Source organism: Ranitomeya variabilis, chromosome 8, assembly GCF_051348905.1.
Source record: "Ranitomeya variabilis isolate aRanVar5 chromosome 8, aRanVar5.hap1, whole genome shotgun sequence".
NCBI classification, from domain to species: Eukaryota; Metazoa; Chordata; class Amphibia; order Anura; family Dendrobatidae; genus Ranitomeya; species Ranitomeya variabilis.
In genome coordinates, this window is record NC_135239.1 from 60,102,163 (window position 1) to 60,129,734 (window position 27,572).

A 27,572-nucleotide genomic window follows, 5' to 3' on the forward strand; every position below is an offset into this window, starting at 1 on the left:
TTGAGGACAACACCAGGCAGGGGCAGACACCGTTAGTAGGCCGGAACCACCAATCTTTTAAAAAACAGCACTTAATGAGAGCCAGAAGGTAGAAGCTCAGCTTTATTCAGTTGAGGACAAACACCAGGGAGCAGCAAACAGAGGTATTAGGCCCCATCCAGCAATTAAAAAAAAAAAAAAAAAAAAAAAAGCTTAATCAGAGCTAGAAGGTAGAAGCTCAGCTTTATTCAGTTGAGGACAACACCAGGCAGGGGCAGACACCGTTAGTAGGCCGGAACCACCAATCTTTTAAAAAACAGCACTTAATGAGAGCCAGAAGGTAGAAGCTCAGCTTTATTCAGTTGAGGACAACACCAGGCAGGGGCAGACACCGTTAGTAGGCCGGAACCACCAATCTTTTAAAAAACAGCACTTAATGAGAGCCAGAAGGTAGAAGCTCAGCTTTATTCAGTTGAGGACAACACCAGGCAGGGGCAGACACCGTTAGTAGGCCCATAACCACCAATTTTTAAAAAAACAGCACTTAATGAGAGCCAGAAGGTGGAAGCTCAGATTTATTCATTTGAGGACAACTTGAATTAGGGACTGCAGACAGACTTACCAGGCTGTCCCCTGTGTGGACCATGCATCCAATACATTAACCCATTGCGCCACAAAGGACACGTAACCTTCCGTGGCCATGCCTACCGCTCCATGTGTCTGTTGTCAGGTGTACCTTTGGACTCACAGATTGACAGAATGAAAGGATAAGGCTTCCAAGGCCTAACATAATAAAATGGGCTGGCTGTAGGTACTTTATAATTGGTTCCAGGGGTACACGGGCAGCAGTGGTCAGGTGAGTGGAGGCCTAGTGGAAGGAGGGACCGCAGACAGGCTTCGAAGGCCTAACATACTAAAATGGGCTGGCTGTAGGTGGAGCGCCCCCACACCGCCGCAGGGCCGAGGGGTACCCGGAGCCGGGCCTCTGAGTCTCAGTTCTGGGGTTGTCACGGTGGCTAGACCCGGTCCGTGGCCCTGTCTGTCAGTGGGGGACGTCCGGTGCAATAAGGGGTGTTGTAACGGTGCAGTTGTGGGGTGCAGGTCGCGGTAAATAATGAGGACACCAGGTTGCAGTCTCTTTACCTCTTTACTGAAGATCTCTGGGTCCTCAATCCAGAATACGGCTCACCAGGCTGCGCAAGTCCGGCCGGTCCAATGACACTTCCAGAGTTCTCTTCACAGGAGGAAATCTGTGCCTTCCCCCTAGCGCTATGTGTTGTAGTCCTTCCCTGCTGTGCTTACGGAAAGTACCCCACAACTGTTGTGTCTGTTTCTGATGTTCCCTCACAACTCGACTAGATGATGTTCTGCTAATCCTCCGTCCCTCCCTGAGGTTCGGGTAGGAACGGCACCCGTTTGACGGGTAGGCCTGGAGTTCTTCCGGGACCCTAGAGACGCCCCTCTCCCACAATTGCCTCCCATGACTTCATAGGTGATTTGAGTTAGACAGCCCGCCTGAGACTGACTGTCCTGCCGCTGTTTGGAGTATTGCTTGAAGCTGAATGTTATTCTACTCCCTCGGCGTTCCGGCCACCGGTAGTGCGTCTCAGTAGGATGTTGCTTCGGTCTTACAGCACGACTCCTACTGGTATTTCTCCTTTGCGTGATCCCGTTTCTCACTCAGCACAATCTATCTCTCTTCTAATCCTTTCTTGGGCACCGCCGCTACCCGGAGCAGGCACGGTCCCGTTACGTTCGTTCTCGTTGCCAAGCCTCTGTCAGGATCCCACCCCTGACAGAGACCCTACTGTATCTTCCCCTACAACACCCTCTGCCACAAGGTGTTGCCTGGTTCCAACCCAGTCAGCTTTCTGATCTAACTTCCTGCCTGACCCCCAGTTTACCCACTATGGTGGGGAGTGGCCTAATGAATAGCACCCTTAGCTCCCCCCGGAGGCCCGGCTGTGAAATGTATTGGTGTCTGTGATACCTGATCAGATGAACTCCTTCAGTGCCATCGGACGCACCATAGCTCCCCATAGTGGCGGAGCCACAGTACTGCAACGACCAGGACTCTGGGGCGCTGCATAGGCACTTTATAATTGGTTCCAGGGGTACACGGGCAGCAGTGGTCAGGTCAGTGGAGGCCTAGTGGAAGGAGGGACCGCAGACAGGCTTCCAAGGCCTAACATAATAAAATGGGCTGGCTGTAGGCACTTTATAATTGGTTCCAGGGGTACACGGGCAGCAGTGGTCTGGTCAACGGAGGCCGATTGTAATGAGTGTCTGCCAGTTAGTAGTCCAAAACAACAAATAAATGTGAATGTCTCGCATTAAAACAAAACAAAAACACTAAAGGGTGCAATCATTAGGTTCAGGGGTGGGATCCTCTGCCTTGTTTCAGACCTACTAATTTAGCGCAAAGTATTTACTGTGGTAAATAGAGGACACTGCCCCTGACTATGTTAAGTACCATCATACATGTCAACACAATGGTATTGTCAGTGGCAGGTATGGAAGGATGTCAGCGCATAGACTAAACATTGGTGGAAGTGTGAGAGATAACTGTGGAAGTGGTAGAGCAATGTTTGACCTGGGGGTGGGTGAACTCTCTTGTGGCCGGCGGTACAGGCCCAGGGCCCCTCATGTTACAACAGTGTGTCTGACGTTGGGTGCGCACCACCACCGCCAGAGACACTTTATTGTACTATGAGGGACCCAGTAGCAATGCCGTCAACCAAAAGCGAGCATACCCACCTCTTCAGACAAACAGCAGTCTCACGGGTGCTTGCGCCAAGTCGCGATACCACGGCCCCGTGTGGGGAGTTTGGCCATTTAGGGAGGTGTAAACATGTCGTATGCTGGACAATCAGCTGCAGCAAATTAGACATTAGAAAAGTAATTCACAGTAGTCCACAGGCAAGAGCTTTTCATAGGAAAGCTAGGTGTCGGCCGGGCAAGGTGGGGCAAAAGATTTCGAAATCCAGTTGTGGTTCATTTTAATGAATGTTAGATCATCAACATTTTGGGTAGCCAGACGAGTCCTTTTTTCGGTTAATATTGAACCTGCAGCACTGAATACTCTTTCTGATAGGACACTTGCTGCCGGGCAAGCAAGCTCCTGCAATGCATATTCTGCCAATTCTGGCCAGGTGTCTAATTTTGATGCCCAGTAATCAAATGGGAATGACGGTTGAGGGAGAACATCGATAAGGGATGAAAAATAGTTAGTAACCATACTGGACAAATGTTGTCTCCTGTCACTTTCAATTGATGCAGCAGTACCTGTCCTGTCTGCGGTCATAGCAAAATCACTCCACAACCTGGTCAGAAAACCCCTCTGTCCAACGCCACTTCTGATCTGTGCACCCCTAACACTCCTAGTCTGCTGCCCCCTGGAGCTCGTATGAGAACGATCACGTGCGCTGTGTGCTGGGAATGCCTGAAGCAAACGGTCAACAAGAGTTGATTGTTTGGTTGCTAATATTAGTTCCAAGTTCTCATGTGGCATAATATTTTGCAATTTGCCTTTATAGCGTGGATCAAGGAGGCAGGCCAACCAGTAATCGTCATCGTTCATCATTTTCGTAATGCGTGTGTCCCTTTTTAGGATACGTAAGGCATAATCCGCCATGTGGGCCAAAGTTCCAGTTGTCAAATCTATGGTTGTGATTGGTTGAGGGGCAGTTTCAGGCAAATCTACGTCACTTGTGTCCCTCAAAAAACCAGAACCCGTCCTTGCCACGCAACCAATTTCCAGTGCCCCCGGGAAAGCTTCCGCATTAAAAATATACTCATCCCCATCATCCTCCTCGTCCTCCACCTCCTCTTCGCCCGCTACCTCGTCCTGTACACTGCCCTGACCAGACAATGGCTGACTGTCATCAAGGCTTTCCTCTTCCTCTGGTGCAGACGCCTGATCCTTTATGTGCGTCAAACTTTGCATCAGCAGACACATTAGGGGGATGCTCATGCTTATTATAGCGTTGTCTGCACTAACCAGCCGTGTGCATTCCTCAAAACACTGAAGGACTTGACACATGTCTTGTATCTTCGACCACTGCACACCTGACAACTCCATGTCTGCCATCCTACTGCCTGCCCGTGTATGTGTATCCTCCCACAAAAACATAACAGCCCGCCTCTGTTGGCACAGTCTCTGAAGCATGTGCAGTGTTGAGTTCCACCTTGTTGCAGCGTCTATGATTAGGCGATGCTGGGGAAGGTTCAAAGACCGCTGATAGGTCTGCATACGGCTGGAGTGTACAGGCGAACGTCGGATATGTGAGCAAAGTCCACGCACTTTGAGGAGCAGGTCGGAGAACCCAGGATAAGTTTTCAATAAGCACTGCACCACCAGGTTTAAGGTGTGAGCCAGGCAAGGAATGTGTTTCAGTTGGGAAAGGGAGATGGCAGCCATGAAATTCCTTCCGTTATCACTCACTACCTTGTCTGCCTCAAGATCTACTGTGCCCAGCCACGACTGCGTTTCTTGTTGCAAGAACTCGGACAGAACTTCCGCGGTGTGTCTGTTGTCGCCCAAACACTTCATAGCCAATACAGCCTGCTGACGCTTGCCAGTAGCTGGCCCATAATGGGACAACCGGTGTGCAACAGTGTCATCTGGCGATGGAGTGGTTGGTCGACTGCGGTCTGTGGAAGAGCTGTAGCTTCTGCAGGAGGACGAGGAGGAGGGGGTGCGAACGCCTACAGCCAACTGTTTCCTAGACCGTGGGCTAGGCACAACTGTCCCGAAATTGATGTCCCCTGTGGACCCTGCATCCACCACATTCACCCAGTGTGCCGTGATGGACACATAACGTCCCTGGCCATGCCTACTGGTCCATGCATCTGTAGTCAGGTGCACCTTTGTACTCACAGATTGCCTGAGTGCATGGATGATGCGCTGTTTAACATGCTGGTGCAGGGCTGGGATGGCTTTTCTGGAAAAAAAGTGTCGACTGGGTAGCTCGTATCGTGGTTCAGCGTACTCCATCAGGGCTTTGAAAGCTTCGCTTTCAACTAACCGGTAGGGCATCATCTCTAACGAGATTAGTCTAGCTATGTGGGCGTTAAAACCCTGTGTACGCGGATGCGAGGATAAGTACTTCCTTTTTCTAACCAGAGTCTCATGTAGGGTGAGCTGGACTGGAGAGATGGAGATCGTGGAACTTTCAGGTGTGCCGGTGGACATGGCAGACTGAGAGACGGTTGGAGACGGTATTGTTTCCGCCGGTGCCCTATATGCAATATTTCCTCCTACAAAACTGGTGATTCCCTGACCCTGACTGCTTTTGGCTGGCAAAGAAACCTGCACAGATACTGCCGGTGGTGCGGAAAATGGTGGCCTTACAGTGACGGAAGGGATGTTGCGTTGCTGACTAGCTTCATTGGCCGAGGGTGCTACAACCTTAAGGGACGTTTGGTAGTTACTCCAGGCTTGAAAATGCATGGTGGTTAAGTGTCTATGCATGCAACTAGTATTGAGACTTTTCAGATTCTGACCTCTGCTTAAGCTAGTTGAACATTTTTGACAGATGACTTTGCGCTGATCAATTGGATGTTGTTTAAAAAAATGCCAGACTGCACTCTTCCTAGCATCGGATCCCTTTTCAGGGATTGCAGACTGAGCTTTAACCGGATGGCCACACTGTCCTCCAACAGGTTTTGGCTTTGACACGCGTTTTGGCCCAGATACGGGACCGGCAGATGGAACCTGTTGCGATGTTGATGCCTGCTGCGGCCCCTCCTCCACCTCCGCTTCTGAACTACTGCCGCCTGCACCCTGTTCCCCCAATGGCTGCCAATCGGTGTTAACAACTGGGTCATCTATTACCTCCTCTTCGAGCTCGTGTGCAACTTCGTCTGTGTCACCGTGTCGGTCGGTGGTATAGCGTTCGTGGCGGGGCAACATAGTCTCATCAGGGTCCGATTGTGGATCAGTACCCTGAGAGGGCAATGTTGTGGTCTGAGTCAAAGGAGCAGCATAGTACTCTGGCTGTGCATCAGTGCACTCCATGTCAGAATCTACTTGTAATGGGCATGGCCTGTTAAGTGTTTCACTTTCTAAGCCAGGGACGGTATGTGTAAAGAGCTCCATGGAGTAACCCGTTGTGTCGCCTGCTGCATCCTTCTCTCTTGTTGTTGTTTTTGCTGAAGAGGACAAGGAAGCGACTTGTCCCTGACCGTGAACATCCACACAAGCGACGCGCTGTTTTTACATTTACCAGTTTCAGAAGAGGAGGCAAAAGAGCTAGAGGCTGAGTCTGCAAGGTAAGCCAAAACTTGCTGTTGCTGCTCCGGCTTTAAAAGCGGTTTTCCTACTCCCAGAAAAGAGAGCGTTCGAGGCCTTGTGTAGCCAGACAACGAACCTGGCTCCACAGCTCCAGACTTAGGTGGAATATTTTTATCCCCACGACCACCTGATGCTCCACTACCACTACCATCATTACCAGCTGACAATGAACGCCCACGGCCACGACCTCTTGCACAAGACTTCCTCATTGTTTTAAAAACTTAACCAAAGTAACTTTATTTGTTGCTGTCAAACAACTTACACGGTGAGCTATAACTTCAGTATGATTTCAATATCCCTTTACAGGTTGGTGAGACCACAAGGAAAATCAGGCCCAATGTTACACACTCTGTTTTCTGTGGCACCAAATCACAGAGATGCCACACACGCAGGACTGTCACTCAAGTACAAATGTCAATATTAATCTCCCACCTATTTTATTTATTTATTTTTTTCAGGGAGACTTTAGAAACCAAATCAAGCAAAAAAATTAATAGGCTTTCTATGGCCCACTGAGTGAGAGATGGCACACACAGGAGTCAGGAGTGGCACACAAGCCCTGAGGCCAATATTTTTCTCCCACTGATTGATGTAGTGATTTTTTTTCAGGTAGATTTTAGAACCCAAATCAAGCAAAAAAATTAATAGGCTTTCTATGGCCCACTGAGTGAGAGATGGCACACACAGGAGTCAGGAGTGGCACACAAGCCCTGAGGCCAATATTTTTCTCCCACTGATTGATGTAGTGATTTTTTTTCAGGTAGATTTTAGAACCCAAATCAAGCAAAAAAATTAATAGGCTTTCTATGGCCCATTGAGTGAGAGATGGCACACACAGGAGTCAGGAGTGGCACACAAGCCCTGAGGCCAATATTTTTCTCCCACTGATTGATGTAGTGATTTTTTTTCAGGTAGATTTTAGAACCCAAATCAAGCAAAAAAATTAATAGGCTTTCTATGGCCCACTGAGTGAGAGATGGCACACACAGGAGTCAGGAGTGGCACACAAGCCCTGAGGCTAATATTTTTCTCCCACTGATTGATGTAGTGATTTTTTTTCAGGTAGATTTTAGAACCCAAATCAAGCAAAAAAATTAATAGGCTTTCTATGGCCCACTGAGTGAGAGATGGCACACACAGGAGTCAGGAGTGGCACACAAGCCCTGAGGCCAATATTTTTCTCCCACTGATTGATGTAGTGATTTTTTTTCAGGTAGATTTTAGAACCCAAATCAAGCAAAAAAAATTAATAGGCTTTCTATGGCCCACTGAGTGAGAGATGGCACACACAGGAGTCAGGAGTGGCACACAAGCCCTGAGGCCAATATTTTTCTCCCACTGATTGATGTAGTGATTTTTTTTCAGGTAGATTTTAGAACCCAAATCAAGCAAAAAAATTAATAGGCTTTCTATGGCCCACTGAGTGAGAGATGGCACACACAGGAGTCAAGAGTGGCACACAAGCCCTGAGGCCAATATTTTTCTCCCACTGATTGATGTAGTGATTTTTTTTCAGGTAGATTTTAGAACCCAAATCAAGCAAAAAAATTAATAGGCTTTCTATGGCCCACTGAGTGAGAGATGGCACACACAGGAGTCAGGAGTGGCACACAAGCCCTGAGGCCAACATTTTTCTCACACTGATTGATGTAGTGATTTTTTTTCAGGTAGATTTTAGAACCCAAATCAAGCAAAAAAATTAATAGGCTTTTTATGGCCCACAATTTGAGAGAGAGATGGCACACCCAGGAGTCAAGACTGGCACACAAGCAGAAAGGGCAATATTAATCTCCCACTGTTTGAATTTTTATTTTTTTTTCAGGGAGACTTTAGAAACCAAATAATAAAACAAAAAAAAAGGCTTTCTATGGCCCACTGAGTGAGAGATGGCACACACAGGAGTCAGGAGTGGCACACAAGCCCTGAGGCCAATATTTTTCTCCAACTGATTGATGTAGTGATTTTTTTTCAGGTAGATTTTAGAACCCAAATCAAGCAAAAAAATTAATAGGCTTTCTATGGCCCACTGAGTGAGAGATGGCACACACAGGAGTCAGGAGTGGCACATAAGCCCTGAGGCCAATATTTTTCTCCAACTGATTGATGTAGTGATTTTTTTTCAGGTAGATTTTAGAACCCAAATCAAGCAAAAAAATTAATAGGCTTTCTATGGCCCACTGAGTGAGAGATGGCACACACAGGAGTCAAGAGTGGCACACAAGCCCTGAGGCCAATATTTTTCTCCCACTGATTGATGTAGTGATTTTTTTTCAGGTAGATTTTAGAACCCAAATCAAGCAAAAAAATCAATAGGCTTTCTATGGCCCACTGAGTGAGAGATGGCACACACAGGAGTCAGGAGTGGCACACAAGCCCTGAGGCCAATATTTTTCTCACACTGATTGATGCAGTGATTTTTTTTCAGGTAGATTTTAGAACCCAAATCAAGCAAAAAAATTAATAGGCTTTCTATGGCCCACTGAGTGAGAGATGGCACACACAGGAGTCAGGAGTGGCACACAAGCCCTGAGGCCAATATTTTTCTCACACTGATTGATGTAGTGATTTTTTTTCAGGTAGATTTTAGAACCCAAATCAAGCAAAAAAATTAATAGGCTTTCTATGGCCCACTGAGTGAGAGATGGCACACACAGGAGTCAGGAGTGGCACACAAGCCCTGAGGCCAATATTTTTCTCCCACTGATGTAGTGATTTTTTTTCAGGTAGATTTTAGAACCCAAATCAAGCAAAAAAATGAATAGGCTTTCTATGGCCCACAATTTGAGAGAGAGAGATGGCACACCCAGGAGTCAAGACTGGCACACAAGCAGAAAGGGCAATATTACTCTCCCACTGTTTGAATTTTTTTTTTTTTTTCAGGGAGACTTTAGAAACCAAATAATAAAACAAAAAAAAGGCTTTCTATGGCCCACTGAGTGAGAGATGGCACACACAGGAGTCAGGAGTGGCACACAAGCCCTGAGGCCAATATTTTTCTCCCACTGATTGATGTAGTGATTTTTTTTCAGGTAGATTTTAGAACCCAAATCAAGCAAAAAAATTAATAGGCTTTCTATGGCCCCCTGAGTGAGAGATGGCACACACAGGAGTCAGGAGTGGCACACAAGCCCTGAGGCCAATATTTTTCTCACACTGATTGATGTAGTGATTTTTTTTCAGGTAGATTTTAGTACCCAAATCAAGCAAAAAAATTAATAGGCTTTCTATGGCCCACTGAGTGAGAGATGGCACACACAGGGATGGCACTCTAGCAGAAATGCCAATCTTAATCTCCCACAAAAAAAAAAAAAAAAACAGGGACTGTCCTACAATTACTATCTCCCTGCAGTAATCTCAGCCAGGTATGGCAGGCAGCAATAAGGAGTGGACTGATGCACAAATTAAATAAAAAGTGTGGACAAACAAAAAAGATAGCTGTGCAGAAAGGAAGGAACAAGAGGATTTGTGCTTTGAAAAAAGCAGTTGGTTTGCACAGCGTCGTACACACACAGGCACAGCAACGCAGCTATCAGGGTCAGGGAGCCTTCTAGGGCAGCCCAATGAGCGACAGCGCTGAGGAAAAAAAAATGTAGCTTCCACTGTCCCTGCAAACAAAAGGTGGTGTTGGACAGTGGAAATCGCTACAGCACAAGCGGTTTGCAGCTTTATGTACCCTGCCTATCACTATCCCTGCTTCTGAAGAAGCGGCAGCAACCTCTCCCTACGCTCAGATCAGCAGCAGTAAGATGGCGGTCGGCGGGAACGCCCCTTTATAGCCCCTGTGACGCTGCAGAAAGCAAGCCAATCACTGCAATGCCCTTCTCTAAGATGGTGGGGACCAGGACCTATGTCATCACGCTGCCCACACTCTGCGTTCACCTTCATTGGCTGAGAAATGGCGCTTTTCGCGTCATTGAAACGCGACTTTAGCGCGAAAGTCGCGTACCGCATGGCCGACCCCGCACAGGGGTCGGATCGGGTTTCATGAAACCCGACTTTGCCAAAAGTCGGCAACTTTTGAAAATGAACGACCCGTTTCGCTCAACCCTACTAAGGGTATGTGCACACGCTGCGGATTCCATTGCGGAATTTTCCGCTTTTTGCAATCCACAGTGCAAAAAGTACTGCGGATTTATCGCGTTTTTTTGTGCGATTTCCACTGCGGTTTTAGACACCTGCGGATTTTTAATATGGAGCAGGTGCCAAACCGCTGTGGATTCCGCACAAAGAATTGACATGCTGCGGAAAATAAACCGCAGCGTTTCCACGCGTTTTTTTCCGCAGCATGTGCACAGCGGTTTTTGTTTTCCATAGGTTAACATTGTACTGTACACCGCATGGAAAAACGCTGCGGATCCGCAGCAAATAGTAATAAAGCAAAATAAGACGACCCTGCCCGTGAGAGCTTACAATCTACAATGAGGTGGGGAGATACAAAGTACAGGTGTGTATTTACAATGATGTATTTACAATGATGGTCCAGCCATCTTCAGGGGGTGGGGGGGTAGATGGAGATAGTGAATGGGCTACACACACACAACCATAAAATGACTTTGATTAGGGAACGTGATAGGCCGCTCTGAACAAATGTGTTTTGAGCGAGCGCCTAAAACTGTGCAAGTTGTGGTTGGTTCTAATATCTTGGGGTAGAGCATTCCAGAGGATTGGCGCAGCACGGGAGAAGTCTTGGAGTCGGGAGTGGGAGGTACGGATTAATGCCGAGGTTAGTCGAAAGTCGTTTGCAGAGCGCAGTGGTCTGTTAGGCCGATAGACAGAAATGAGGGAGGAGATGTAAGGGGGTGCCGCACTGTGCAGAGCTTTGTGAGTGAGAACAAGTACTTTGAATTGTATCCTGTAATGAATGGGCAGCCAGTGTAACGACTGGCGAAGAGCGGACCCGTCCGAGTAATGATTAGCCAGATGGACGACCCTGGCTGCTGCATTAAGGATGGACTGGAGAGAGGAAAGTCGCGTGAGGGGGAGGCCAATTAATAGAGCATTGCAGAAGTCCAGGCGGGAGTGGATTAGGGCGACAGTGAGAGTTTTTGTTGTCTCCATGGTGAGAAAAGGGCGGATTCAATAGATCAATCTGTCCCCATATAGTATCATGTATCATGTATAGTATCAGCAGGAGGGCTGGCAAGTCGGAGTCAGTGTCCATTTTGGTGGAGTTGGTATCAAATGGACAGACTGACGCCTTAAATACATTATATCATACGTTGGGTGCAGGATGTGCTGTAATTTTTTCATAATAATGTGGGAAAGTTATGAAATGTCCTATAAATGAGCATTTTGCTAATTCATGAACGATTGGCAACATGTTTATATATATGAACTCTCGTCTGTTCAGCCAGTATTTAAAAATGTGCATGACACACAAACACACACACACTCACACACTATCACTGTGTGTCTATACAAAGCCATCTACATATACTAATAACATATATTCAAGTTAGAATAATGCAAAAAATTACATTATATATACATATATACATATATATACATACACATATAAACACACACACACCTACATGGCACATGCTTATACACACACATACATGTACATGGCACACACTTATACACACATACATGACACGCACATATATACACACATACATATACAATAGAGAAATGAACACATTCCCCATATATACAGGTGTATATTACATTCCATGAGCTTTATAGGTGGGGCAGCACGGTGGCTCAGTGGATAGCAGCGCTTGCAGCCTTGGGTTCTAATCCCACCTTGGACAACATCTGCAAGGAGTTTGTATGTCCTCCCCGTGTTTGTGTGGGTTTCCTCCGGTTTCCTCCCACATTCCAAAGACATACTGATAGGGAATCTGGATTGTGAGCCCCATCGGGGACAGTGATGATAATGTGTGCAAACTGTAAGGGTATGTGCACACGCTGCGGATTTTGCTGCGGAACCGCAGCAGGTCTGCAGCGGTTTCCCATGACTTTACAGTACAATGTAAACCTATGGGAAACGAAATCCGCAGTGCACGCGCGGAAACGCAGCGGTTTATATTCCGCAGCATGTCAATTCTTTTTGCGAATTCCGCTGTGGGTTTACACCTGCTCCAATAGAAAACTGCAGGTGCAAACCCGCAGTGGAAACCGCAATAGAAATTGCGATAAATCCGCAGTGAAAACCGCAGCGGTTTTGCACTGCGGATTTATGAAATCCGCTGCGGAAAATTCCGCAATGGAATCCGCAGCGTGGACACATACCCTAAAGCACTGCGGAATATGTTAGTGCTATATAAAAATAAAGATATTATTATTATTATTTTTTATATGGGGAATGTGTTCATTCTCCTATTATCTACATATATTTTATGTTCATCCCCCACCTATAAAGCTCAGGGAATATAATATACACCTGTTTATATGGCTTTGATATGAATGTATCAGCGCACAATGACCAGAAAATTAAGTACAGGCGCTCAGTGCATCCTTGGCGTGGTAAGCTGTAGGTACACCTTCCAACTTCCTTGTTTTCCTTGTTTTCCAGAGAATGTCAGAGAGATTTAAAACAAGAAGTTGGGCAGGTGAATTGGACTTCTTGGCCACACCAATTGGCGACCTACAGTTTTCGGGTTAAACAGATATTTTCACAACAGAAGTACTACACATAGTCACTTGGCAGCTCTAGGGAGTGCTAATGTATATATATATATATATATATATATATATATATATATATATATATATATATATATATATATATATATATATATATATATATATATATATATATACACATACATACAGTACAGACCACAAGCTTGGACACACCTTCTCATTTAAAGATTTTTCTGTATTCTCATGACTATGAAAATTGTAAATTCACACTGAAGGCATCAAAACTATGAATTAACACATGTGGAATTATATACTTAACAAAAATGTGTGAAACAACTGAAATTATGTCTTATATTCTAGGTTCTTCAAAGTAGCCACCTTTTGCTTTGATGACTGCTTTGCACACTCTTGGCATTCTCTTGATGAGCTTCAAGAGGTAGTCACCGGAAATGGTTTTCACTTCACAAGTGTGCCCTGTCAGGTTTAATAACTGGGATTTCTTGCCTTATAAATGGGGTTGGGACAATCAGTTGTGTTGAGCAGAAGTCTGGTGGATACACAGCTGATAGTCCTACTGAATAGACATAGAATTTGTATTATGGCAAGAAAAAAGCAGCTAAGTAAAGTAAAACGAGTGGCCATCATTACTTTAAGAAATGAAGGTCAGTCAGTCCGAAAAATTGGGAAAACTTTGAAAGTGTCCCACTCCCCAAGTGTAGTGGCAAAAACCATCAAGCGCTACAAAGAAACTGGCTCACATGAGGACCGCCCCAGGAAAGGAAGACCAAGAGTCACCTCTGCTTCTGAGGATAAGTTTATCCAAGTCACCAGCATCACAAATCGAAGGTTAACAGCAGCTCAGATTAGAGACCAGGTCAATGCCACACACAGTTCTAGCAGCAGACATCTCTACAACAACTGTTAAGAGGAGACTTTGTACAGCAGGCCTTCATGGTAAAATAGCTGCTAGGAAACCACTGCTAAGGACAGGCAACAAGCAGAAAAGACTTGTTTGGGCTAAAGAACACAAGGAATGGACATTAGACCAGTGAAAATCCGTGCTTTGGTCTGATGAGTCCAAATTTGAGATCTTTGGCTCCAACCACTGTGTCTTTGTGCAACACAGAAAAGGTGAACGGATGGACTCTACATGCCTGGTTCCCACCGTGAAGCATGGAGGAGGAGATGTGATGGTGTGGGGGTGCTTTGCTGGTGACACTGTTGGGGATTTATTCAAAATTGAAGGCATACTGAACCAGCATGGTCACCACAGCACCTTGCAGCTGCATGCTATTCCATCCGGATTGCGTTTAGTTGGATCATCATTTATTTTTCAACACGACAATGACCCCAAACACACCTCCAGGCTGTGTAAGGGCTATTTGACCAAGAAGGAGAGTGATGGGGTGCTACGCCAGATGACCTGGCCTCCACAGTCACCAGACCTGAACCCAATCGAGATGGTTTGGGGTGAGCTGGACCGCAGAGGGAAGGCAAAAGGGCCATCAAGTGGTAAGCATCTCTGGGAACTCCTTCAAGATTGTTGGAAGACCATTCCCGGTGACTACCTCTAGAAGCTCATCAAGAGAATGCCAAGAGTGTGCAAAGCAGTCAACAAACCAAAAGGTGGCTACTTTGAAGAACCTAGAATATAGGACATATTTTCAGTTGTTTCACACTTTTTTGTTAAGTATATAATTCCACATGTGTTAATTCATAGTTTTGATGCCTTTAGTGTGAATGTACAATTTTCATAGTCATGAAAATACAGAAAAATCTTTAAATGAGAAGGTGTGTCCAAACTGTTGGTCTGTATACTGTAATATATATATATATATATATATATATATATATATATATATATATATATATATATATATATATATATATATATATATTGTACTGTGATTATCTTTGTGGGTATACACACACATACACCTACAGATAGGCCCAGTACTCATAGATACATATAAACACTTTGCACAGTTACAGTGACACACACACAGTCATGGCCAAAAGTGTTTTTATGTAGTGGTGTGTACTTTGGCTATCTGTGCATGTATGTGTACACACACACACACACACGCACACACTGGTAATCATACAGTATATTCTATATTAGTACCGGAGACTCAGTAGACAGTATGTGTATAGGTAAATATCACTTAAGGCGAACCTATCACCAGGTTTGGCCGCTATAATATGCGGCCACCACCTTTCAGGGCTTATCTACAGCATTCTATAATGCTGTATATCTGACCCCAATCCGACCTAAAAGATAAGAAAAATAAGTTTTATTATACTCATCTGCGGTCCGGTCCGATGGGCGTCGCAGGTCCGGGTCCGGCGCCTCCCATCTCTTGTGATTGCCACCCTCCTATTGTTTCATGGCCTGTGCAGGCGTGCTTATCTACCCTGTTGAGGGCATAGCAAAATACTGCAGTGCGCAGGCGCTGGGCCTCTCTGACCTTTCCTGGCACCTGCGCACTGCAGTACTTTGCTCTGCCCTTAACAGGGTAGATAAGTACGCCTGCACAGGAGCGCGATGCCGGGGAGCCACGAAGCAACAGGAGGGCGGCGATCATAAGAACATGGGAGGCACCGGATCTGGACCTGCGACGCCCATTGGACCGGACCGCCCAGGGAGAATAATAAAACTTATTTTTCTTATCTTGCAGGTTGGATGGGGGCAGATATACAGCATTATAGAATGCTGTAGATAAACCCTGAAAGGCAGTGGTCGTATCTTTTATCGGCCAAACTTGGTGACAGGTTCACTTTAACTGGGCATTCCCGGGGCCAGACAAATTGCCAATTCAGCTGCATCAGGCCCAGAAGAGGAGTGAGGCCACTGACACCAGCGAATATTTCAGCTCGATCTGCATCCTCAGACGCACATTCAGCTGAGATATATTGCAGCGCAGGTGATCCGCCAGTTCCGCTGCAGTGCACGCCACTGACCAATTTGCTTCCAGGATCTGACCTTGGTGTGTCCATGACGGGGGGCATATGGCAGTGACGTCATGAGCGATGGTGGGGATGCTGAAGTCAATTGGCGGCTCCTGCGCCGGTTGCAGAAGAGGACACCGTGTGGCGTGGGTGCAGAGAAAGGTGCGTAGAATCGTTTTTTTTATGTGTTCCAGAAGAACAAGACAACTTATCAGAGAAAGGGGCATGTAGCGCTGTGCCCGACATGGTGTCCCCTCCTCTCTCCATGCAGGGACACCAGCTTACTCACCGGCCCATGATGCTGTCTTCAGCATGCTCCTGCCTCCTCCCTCCACTATGCACGCTGCACTGTGTCCCGACGGTGTGCCTAGGGTGCGTGTATGCGCGCTCCCCTGTTCTAAAAGGGGCATCACGCACACATGGTAAATGCTCCCATTGACAATGACATGAACAGTCTATAATTTTAATGGTCGGTTAATTTTAACATTCAGAGATAGTGTCACGGGGCAGTAATAGGAAAACAGGAGATGAGGAATCTGGGCCCCTGAACTGCCCCTCAGGCTGGCGGGATCCCGGTCTTTCCTTTACTTGGGGGTGCCCTTGACGGTAGGGAGGCCCAAGTCACCAACCTGTCCCTATCTCCTGTTAAACCCTGAGCTAAACCCCCAGAGGTCAGCCTAAAACTACACAGGGGGAACTTGTTAATGATATCAAGGCAGCTGGGACCACAGACACCAAGAAAACCACTGGTAACACATTACGCCGTAAAGGTTTTAAATCCTGCAGTGCTCGCAAGGTCCCTCTGCTCAAAACGGCACATGTGCAGGCCCATCTGAAGTTTACCAATGAACACCTGGATGATTCTGTGATTGGGAGAAGGTGCTGGGGTCAGATGAGACAAAAATTGAGATCTTTAGCATTAACTCGACTCGCCATGTTTGGAGAAAGAGAAATGCCTATGACCCAAAGAACACTGTCCCCACTGTCAAGCATGGAGGTGGAAACATTATGCTTTGGGGTGTTTCTCTGCTAAGAGCACAAGACTACTTCACCGCATCAATGGGAGAATGGATGGAGCAATGTACAGTAAAATCCTGAGTGACAACCTCCTTCCCTCAGCCAGGACATTAAAAATGGGTCGTGGCTGGGTCTGCCAGCAAGACTATGACCCAAAACATACAGCCAAGGCAACAAAGGAGTGGCTGAAAAAGAAGCACATTAAGGTCATGGAGTGGCATAGCCAGACTCAAGACATTAATCCCATAGAAAAGTTATGGAGGGAGTTGAAGCTCCAAGTTGCCAAGCGACAGCCTCAAAATCGTACTGATTTAAAGATGATCTGCAAAGAGGAGTGGAACAAAATTCCTCCTGACATGTGCGCAAACCTCATCATCAACAACAAAAAGTCTGACTGCTCTGCTTGCCAACAAGGGTTTTGCCACCAAGTATTAAGTCTTGGTTGCCAGAGGGATCAAATACTGATTTCTCACTGCAAAATGCAAATACATTTATATAATTTCTAAAATGTGATTTTCGGGATTTTATTGTTGATACTCTATCTCTCAATGTTAAAATTAACCTACCCTTAAAATTATAGACTGTTCAAGTCTTTGTCAGTGGGCAAACTTACAAAATCAGCAAGGGATCAAATACTTATTTCCCCCACTGTATGTTAGGTGGTTGGTGTGTAAGCAACTGTATGGTCCCCCATCCCTAGTCTGATAGTGTCCCATTTCCCATACCCTGTGTACTGTTATTAGTGCTCGCTTCCTGTGACTTCTTCGGTGGTGTCCGTATCCTGATATCGCGTCTGCAGTATCGGTTCCCTCCCGTCTCTTATTACGTAACATCCTCTCTATTTATGTATGGTGCAGTCCATTATTAAGTAGCATCCTGTTATGTGGAGCGCCGTCCTTTATTACACAGTATCATCTCTTGTCATCTACAGCACCGTCCCTTACATTGAGTATTCTCATCATTTTTGTTATTCACAGCGCCCTCTCTTTATTGCATAGTGTCCTCTCCTGTAAAATGACAGCTGATGGAGCAGCATCTGACCAGAAGACCAGTCCATCAGCCGCATCCATCACAAAAGAAGCTTTACCATTCTCCATCAGCCATCATTTCAGTTTATATCTAACAAGATTGGACGATATGTAATAAAGAAAAGGGAGGTATAAATAACAAAAATAACGAGAATCTGATATGTAGGGGACAGTGCTGTATGTAACAAGAGGGAACTATGTGAAAAGGGACGGCGCTATACATAAAGAGAGTGCAGTGTGTAATAAGAGGCGGCAATATATATAATGAGAGGAGACTGTAAAAAAATATGTACCGTATGTAATTGAGTATAAGCCGACCCAAGTATAAGCCGAGACCCCTAATTTTGCCACAAAAAACTGGGAAAACTTAATGACTCGAGTGTAAGCCTAGGGTGGAAAATGCAGCAGCTACCGGTAAATGTCAAAAATAAAAATAGGTACCAATAAAAGTAAAATTAATTGAGACATCAGTAGGTTAAGTGTTTTTGAATATCCATATTGAATCAGGAGCCCCATATAATGCTCCATACAGTTCATGATGGGCCCCATAAGATGCTCCATATTAAAATATGCCCCATATAATGCTCCATATACAAATGTGCCCCATATAATGCTGCACAAATGTTGATTATGGCCCCATAAGATGCTCCATAGACACATTTGCTCCGTATAATGCTGCACAAATGCTGCACATGGCCCCATAAGATGCTCCATAGAGATATTTGCCGCATATAATGCTGCACATGGCCGCATAAGATGCTCCATAGAGATATAAATATATTTGCCCCATATAACGCTGCACATGGCCCCATAAGATGCTCCATAGAGATATTTACCCCCATATAACACTGCACATGGCCCCATAAGATGCTCCATAGAGATATTTGCCCCATATAACACTGCACATGGCCCCATAAGATGCTCCATAGAAATATTTGCCCCATATAACGCTGCACATGGCCCTATAAGATGCTCCATAGAGATATTTGCCCCATATAACACTGCACATGGCCCCATAAGATGCTCCATAGAAATATTTGCCCCATATAACGCTGCACATGGCCCCATAAGATGCTCCATAGAAATATTTGCCCCATATAATGCTGCACATGGCCCCATAAGATGCTCCATAGAGATATTTGCCCCATATAACGCTGCACATCTACTATATAATTGTCTAAGGGTCACTTCCGTCTTTCTGGCTGTCTGTCCTTCTGTCTGTCACGGATATTCATTGATCGCGGCCTCTGTCTGTCATGGAATCCAAGTCGCTGATTGGTCGTGGCAAAACGCCCACGACCATTGCCACGACCAATCAGCGACGCGCACAGTCCGGAAGAACATGGCCACTCCTTACTCCCGGAGTCCCCGCACTCAATGCCCGGCGCCCGCATACACCCCTCCGGTCACCGCTCACACAGGGTTAATGCCGACGGTAACGGTCCACGTTATGCCGGTTGTAACGCACTCCGTTACCACTGCTATTAACCCTGTGTGACCAAGTTTTTTACTATTGACGCAGCCTATGCAGCGTCAATAGTAAAAATATCTAATGTTAAAAATAATAAAAAAAATAAAAAATGATTATATACTCACCTACGCCGCCTTTCCCGCTCCTCGCGATGCAAGCGGCACGTTCCGGTGGCAAGGATGGTCTGGCAGAAGGACCTGCCATGACGTCACGGTCATGTGACCACGACGTCATCACAAGGCCTGCGCGGAAAGGACCTGCCGTGACGTCACGGTCATGTGACCGCTATACGGTCATGTGACCGCGACGTCATCACAGGTCCTGCGCGACAAGGACCTGCCGTGACGTCACGGTCATGTGACTGCGACCCGGTCAGGTGGCCGCGACATCATCACACCCTAAGACCGGAAGCTGCAGCCTGCACCCCACACAGGCGACAGAGCTACAATGCGCCTGCGGAAGGTGAGTATGTTTATTTTTATTTTTTTTAACCTGTGTCATACGTGGCTGGGAAATATACTACATGGGCTGTGCAATATACTTCGTGGCTCTGTGCTGTATACTATGTCACTGGGCAATATACTACGTAACTGGGCAATATACTATGTGGCTCCGTGCTATATACTACGTCACTAGGCAATATACAATGTAATTGGGCAATATACTACGTAACTGGGCAATATACAATGTAACTGGGCAATATACTACGTCACTGGGCAATATACTACGTGGCTGGGCAAAATACTACGTGGACATACATATCCTAGAATACCCGATGCGTTAGAATCGGGCCACCATCTAGTGGCCCCATAAGATGCTCCATAGAGATACTTGCTCCCATATAATACTGCACATAGCCCCATAAGATGCTCCATAGAGATATTTGCCCCATATAATGCTGCACATGGCCCCATAAGATGCTCCATAGAAATATTTGCCCCATATAATGCTGCACATGGCCCCATAAGATGCTCCATAAAAATATTTGCCCCATATAACGCTGCACATGGCCCCATAAGATGCTCCATAGAGATATTTGCCCCATATAACGCTGCACATGGCCCCATAAGATGCTCCATAGAGATATTTGCCCCATATAATGCTGCACATTGCCCCATAAGATGCTCCATAGAGATATTTGCCCCATATAACGCTGCACATGGCCCCATAAGATGCTCCATAGAGATATTTGCCCCATATAATGCTGCACATGGCCCCATAAGATGCTCCATAGAGATATTTGCCCCATATGCTGTTGCTGAAAAAAATCACATACTCACCTCTTGTCGCTCAGGCCCCCGGCACTTGCTATATTCACCTGTCCCATGTTCCACCGTCAGCGCCGCTGTGTCTTCCGCATCCTCTGCACTGGCTGCTCAGGCAGAGGGCGGCGCGCACTAATCGCATCATTACGCCCTCTGATCTGAGTGTCACTGCAGAGGACGCGGAAGACGGAGCGGTGCCGACGGTGGAACGTGGGACAGGTGATTATGTGACCGCTCAATACAGGAAGAATCTGTCAGCGCCCGGAGAACCAGGGACGTGCAGGGACCTCGCCAGGAGCAGGTGAGTATTATTAGACAGCTGCCGCTCCCCCTTAAGCCGAGAGGGGCAATTTCAGCCTAAAAAAATGGGCTAAAAAATTCTCGGCTTATACTTGAGTATATACGGTATATCTGTAGCTTGGTAGCCATGAAAGGAGAGGGGGCCCAGATACATTTCTTGCACAGGGGCCCCAAGCTGTCTGTGTCCGCCCCTGTATTTCATATTGACATGATTTAGAACTTTGTTTGTTTACCATTTTGGAAACAAGACCCCTCAGGGAACTTATCTAGATATGTGGTGAGCACCTTGAAACCCCAGGTGCTTCACAGAACATGAAAATTAAAAAAAAATCACATTTTTCCAACAACAATTATTTTAGCTCCAAATATTGCATTTTCACAAGGATAACAGGAGAAATTGCACCATACAATTGCCCATAACAGCCAAATCACAGAGCCGATTTCACAATATCAGAGCAATTTACATAATAAAGGTTATCTCTGTGAGCGGTGACACTGCTGGATCTGCGCTGGCACGGGAGGGGGGCACAGGGGTTTTTATTTTAACAGGGGCAAATAATTAGATTGAGAAGGGGTTGTCCTAGTAGAGGGAAATCCCTTTAAACAACAGCGCAATACCCCAACGAGCAGGAGGCCAGGAGAGCAGTGTCCTTCAGAGGACAAGATGAGACAACCTCTTTAAGAGCACAGAAACATCTTTTATAAAGACCAACAGTAGATTATTTTCACCCATAGTTTTTGTGGATTTTTTTTGCTTGTAAGAAACTCTGTTGTTTTCATTCATATTATTACCAGCTTTTCCCAGATTATATTTTATTTAATTCAGATATGTTTATGTCTTTTTATTCCTTTACAAGTCCTACAAAGAAACTTTTGGCAAAACACATGAACGAAACGTCACATTTAGGGCTTTTTGTAAAATAAACTCACCTAAAGTGAGCATCACACAATAATAAGCCTGATGTTTGTAGTACATTTAATATTTACCTGTTGTATTTTAGGCGACAGATGAAAAAATGCAGAAAAAGTGAAATACGAAAACTTGCTGGTTGCTGTACACTATGCTGATGGCATACTGGTACAGCGTGGGTTACAGGCACCCAGGACAATACAAGTATGTGCCCTTAACCCATGAAGCATTAGCGCTCCCTGAGTCCTTTCCAAAACCCAGTATTGCCAGTAAATTGTAATCTATGGGAAAATACTGATGTAATTATACTTTGAGATTTTATTTCTTAATTTTTAAAAATGTTTTCAGCTTTTTGCTGAAATCAGATCTCAAATTTTCAAAAAAATTAAACATTATACATTATTATATTTGTTTCATTTTCTTACTACATTTTTTATGTAACAGTTTTATTGCTCTAGCCCTATTCTTAATCATATATAATCCTATATAATCCTAACTCTATTCCTAATCTGGTCCCTAACCCCAGCCCTAAGCCTAGCCCCGGGCCTAACCATAACCCTGAATAAGTCCCTTTCCTTACTTGTAACACTAGCTCGGATTAGAAATAATGTAAAAGTATAAAAGCAGCTCTAACTAATAAATGAAGACAGTATTGAGCGGCAAAGCGAATGCCCACCTAACTCTACTTATACAGAACGCACAAGGTGGGATGATTTTGCCAGTGGCTGCTGCTCTCTACATAAGCAAAGACCAAAATTACAAATCTCAGTATAATGAAGTGAGCTTTATCATAGAAGATGCTGCCTAAGCAGAGTACAGCAGCCTATGGCAAACTCATCTGGAGTGGTCTACTCTACATAGCCAGAAACAAAGACAACCGAAAATAAATAGCTAATGAATGAACACTGGTTATATGCACTGCACATGATTAGAGCTGTCTCCAATAATTAGCTGCTCATCTTCTGTCACCATAGTCACTGCTTATACATGGCACTGAAGTCGAAATCAGTTTGTCACAGACTTCTGTGCTCTGCATAGGCAGGAATCAAAACAAACGTTATTATCCGTAGCTTTGACATTTCACCACTGCTTATACTGAGTACAGCAGTAGATGAGAAACTAATATTGCTTGCTTTGTTCACATCCACTCGATGCAAATAATGTCGAGCTCTCAGCTGATTCTCAATAAGTACAATGGTCAGGTATACAGTTTATTGATGGTTGTGTGGACCAATAATACATTGTTAAAATGGGCCCAACAATCCTAACATTATCTGTGAGATAATACTCAAGTGATGGAAAATTGCAAAAATAAAGATTAGATCAACTAACTAAAAACAGTAAAACAGAAACAGATTTAATTTTATTACAACCCGTATATCAAATTGATACATTCCTATAGCATATACCCTGGAATCCTATTGGTCAGTTACTGATCACATGACCAGTGCCATCCAGGTGCCCGTGCGCTCAGTTGACAGTTGAGGAAAGTGACAGTTGGAGTTGATGGTGAAGGTGAAGAATCTGTCTGTGGATTATAAGCAAAGCGCTAATATGGAGAAAGAAGAGTTTGTAGGGAGGAAGAGAGAGAGGAAAAGAAGACACGTGGATTCATCCGCTGATGACAAGACTTCAATCAAAAAACCAAAAAGGATGGGAAGCAAGATTAGAAAAGCAGACTCAGGACGGAAGACGTCTCCCACCCCAGAAATGGAGCGAGTGGATGAGGACGTCATTGCCCAATGTGAGGGGCTAAAGAACAGAAGACACTTCAACTCATCGGCTGATGAGAAGTCTTCAATCAAAGCGCCCAAAAGGAAGGGCAAAAAGAGGAAGAATCCAGACGCAGGACAGAAGATGTCTCCCACCCCAGAGATGGACCGAGTGGATGAAGACGTCATTGTCCAGAGTAAAGGACCAAAGTACAGAAGAATCGGCCTGGACTGTGCAGAGGAAGGAAAGACACCAATTATTAAGACCAACATTCAGGAAAAAAAAGACCTGCAGAAGGACCCAGGAGGCTCAGGTAAGTAGAGAAAAAGAAGTATCAATTACAGAGAAAGTTATTGTACATGTTTTATATCTCCACATGTAATCCGGGGATCAGGGTCCTCGCTCCTCCTGTACCAGTCGCTGACTCGTATTGGTCAGGATTATTGCACCTGTTATTACCATGTATTCTCCTTCTCACATGTAAAGCGCTATGGAGGAAATGACGCTATAATAATAATAAATAATAATAATCCTAGTGATATTTGTATGAGGATTTTCCGTCTCTTAGGAGGTTATTTCATGAGCATTGCGGTTGTTTATCAGCACCATACGAGGTCTATTTAGAAATCCTCGTGTATGCCTTGTGTCAAATGTCTGCAGTATCTGCCATATTGAGTTCTGCTCTTATATGCAGTGGTGTACCACCAATGGCGGCGGGCCACGCCACTGCAATGTGGCCTATGAGCCAGGGAAGCCCGGTGTCAGCTCACTGGGCCCTATACACTGCATGAGCCTCACACAGCCTCCCAATATACAGCATGAGCCCCACACATTCTTCCTATGTCCAGCATGAGCCCCACACAGCCTCCCTATATACTGCATGAGCCTCCACACAATATAATAAGCCCCAATGGTCCTCCATAGAATATAATGCCCCCATGGTCTTCCATACATTATAATACATATAATAATGCACGCCCCATGGTCATCTATACAATATATTGAATCTCCAATTGTCCTCCATACAATACAATGCACTCTGCAGTGGCATGGCCCGCCGCCATTGGTGGTACACCACTGCAGTATATAGAGAGACTGTGTGGGGCTCATACAGGTTATGAGGAGGCTACATGGGGCTCATGCAGTATAATGGGAGGCTGTGTGGGGCTCATGCTGTATATAGGGAGGCTGTGTAGGGCTCATACAGGTTATGAGGAGGCTACATGGGGCTCATGCTGTATAAAGGGAGGCTGTGTGGGACTCATGCTGTATATAGGGAGGCTGTGTAGGGCTCATACTGTATATAGGAAGACTGTGTGGGGCTCATGCTGTATATAGGGAGGCTGTGTAGGGCTCATGCTGTATATAGGAAGACTGTGTGGGGCTCATGCTGTATATGAAGAGGCTGTATGGGGCTTATGCAGTATATAGGGAGGCTGTGTGGGGCTCATGTAGTAATAATAATAATAATAATTTTTATTTATATAGCGCCAACATATTCCACAGCGCTTTACAACTTATAGAGGGGACTTGTACAGACAATAGACATTACAGCATAACAGAAATCACAGTTCAAAACAGATACCAGGAGGAATGAGGGCCCTGCTCGCAAGCTTACAAGCTATGAGGAAAAGGGGAGACACGAGAGGTGGATGGTAACAATTGCTTTAGTTATTTGGACCAGCCATAGTGTAAGGCTCGGGTGTTCATGTAAAGCTGCATGAACCAGTTAACAGCCTAAGTATGTAGCAGTACAGACACAGAGGGCTATTAACTGCATAAAGTGTATGAGAACACGATGCAAGGAACCTGATTATGGGTTTTGTTTTTTTTTTGTTTTTTTTATTATTAGTATATAGGGAGGCTGTGTAGGGCTCATACTGTATATAGGGAGGCTGTGTGAGGCTCATGCAACATATAGGGAGGCTGTGTGGGGCTCATACAGTATATGGGGAGGCTGTGTAGGGCTCATGCAGTATGTAGGGAGGCTGTGTGGGGCTCATACAGTATATGGGGAGGCTGTGTAGGGCTCATGCAGTATGTAGAGAGGCTGTTTGGGGCTCATGCTGTATATGAAGAGGCTGTATGGGGCTTATGCAGTATATAGGGAGACTGTGTGAGGCTCATGTAGTATATAGGGAGGCTGTGCTGGGGCTTATGCTGTATATGGGGAGGCTGTGTGGGGCTTATGCTGTATATAGGGAGGCTGTGTGGGGCTGATGCTGTATACAGGGAGGCTGTGTGAGGCTCATGCTGTATATAGGGAGGCTGTGTGGGGCCAATGCAGTATTTAGGGAGGCTGTATGGGGCTCATGCTGTATATAGGGAGGCTGTGTGGGGCTCATGCTGTATAAAGGGAGGCTGTGTGGGGCTCATGCAGTATATAGGGAAGCTGTGTGGGGCTCATGCAGTATATGGGGAGGCTGTGTGGGGCTCATGCTGTATATAGCGAGGCTGTGTGGGGCCCATGCAGTATTTAGGGAGGCTGTATGGGGCTCATGCTGCATATAGGGAGGCTGTGTGGGGCTCATGCTGTATAAAGGGAAGCTGTGTGGGGCTCATGCAGTATATAGGGAGGCTGTGTGGGGCTCATGCAGTATATGGGGAGACTGTGTGGGGCCCATGCAGTATTTAGGGAGGCTGTATGGGGCTCATGCTGTATATAGGGAGGCTGTGTGGGGCTCATGCTGTATAAAGGGAGGATGTGTGGGGCTCATGCAGTATATAGGGAAGCTGTGTGGGGCTCATGCTGTATATAGGAAGGCTGTATGGGGCTCATGCAGTATATAGGGAGGCTGTATGGGGGTCATGCAGTATATAGGGAGGCTGTGTGGGGCTCATGCAGTATATAGGGAGGCTGTGTGTGGCTCCTACAGTATATACAAAGGTTGTATGGGGCTCATACATTATATAGGGAGGCTGTGTGGTGCTCATGCAGTATATAGGGAGGCTGTGTGGTGCTCATGCAGTATATAGGGAGGCTGTGTGGGGCTCATTCAGTATATGGGGACGCTGTGTGAGGCTTATGCAGTATATAGGGAGGCTGTGTGGGGCTCATGCTGTATATAGGGAGGCTGTGTGGGGCTCATGCAGTATATAGGGAGGCTGTGTGGGGCTCATGCAGTATATAGGGAGGCTCTGTGGGGCTCATGCAGTATATAGAGAGGCTGTGTGGGGCTCATGCAGTATATAGGGAGGCTGTGTGGGGCTCATGCTGTATATAGGGAGGCTGTGTGGGGCTCATGCTGTATATAGGGAGGCTGTGTGGGGCTCATGCTGTATATAGGGAGGCTGTGTGGGTCTAAGGCTGCCGTCACACTAGCAGTATTTGGTCAGTATTTTACCTCAGTATTTGTAAGCCAAAACCAAGAGTGGAACAATTAGAGGAAAAGTATAATAGAAACATATACACCACTTCTGTATTTATCACCCACTCCTTACAAATACTGATGTAAAATACTGACCAAATACTGGTAGTGTGACGGCAGCCTAAGACTTCAGCAGGCGGAATATTACTTTGTAAAGGCTGGAAAGTTGGGAGATACGCTTTTCTGTGACCCCAGCAATTTTTAAAAATTTTTTGGGAGGGGGGAACAATTGGAACTTCTGCTCCAGTGCCCCATGATTTCTATGTACGCCCCTGCTTATACGGCTCCTGTAATGCAGAGTATATTGCCCATATTGCTGGGTTCTCCTCAGTTGTCCGTGCTCCATCTCCTGACAGCAGTGGTAGACCAGTGACATGGAGCTGCTGTCCCCTAATGTATAATGCAGGGTCTCATCCTCATTTATCAAAACTGTTCATTAAATTGTCTTTGTTGCCCATAGCAACCAACCAGAGTTCAGCTTTCATTTCTCAAAATGCTTAGGTAAAATGACCGCTGATCTCTGATTGGTTGTTATGGGCAGAGTAGATAGTCCTGCTGTACGGCTGTGTGCACACGTGTTTTTGCTGCGTTTATTCAGTGCAGATTTGTCATAAAACGTAAAGTGTTTCTTGATGCCAGAAAAGTGAATGAGAATCCTGAAGTCTCATGCTCACCTTGCTTATCTG

At 45.7% G+C, this 27,572-nt stretch overlaps 2 protein-coding genes across 4 annotated transcripts in view; one reads left to right on the forward strand and one right to left on the reverse strand.

The window, feature by feature from the left end:
- LOC143788926 (fatty acid hydroxylase domain-containing protein 2-like) overlaps positions 1-27,572 on the reverse strand; it is a 325,226-nt gene that overhangs the window by 129,473 nt on the left and 168,181 nt on the right. The gene's annotated exons all lie outside the window — the stretch shown is intronic.
- Positions 23,347-27,572, forward strand: part of LOC143788925 (protein kinase C delta type-like) — a 32,952-nt gene continuing 28,726 nt past the window's right edge. Inside the window, exon 1 of the mRNA XM_077278887.1 lies at positions 23,347-23,831. Coding sequence (XP_077135002.1) covers positions 23,360-23,831 — 472 coding nt within the window. The 5' untranslated portion in view covers positions 23,347-23,359. The remainder of the gene's footprint in view (positions 23,832-27,572) is intronic.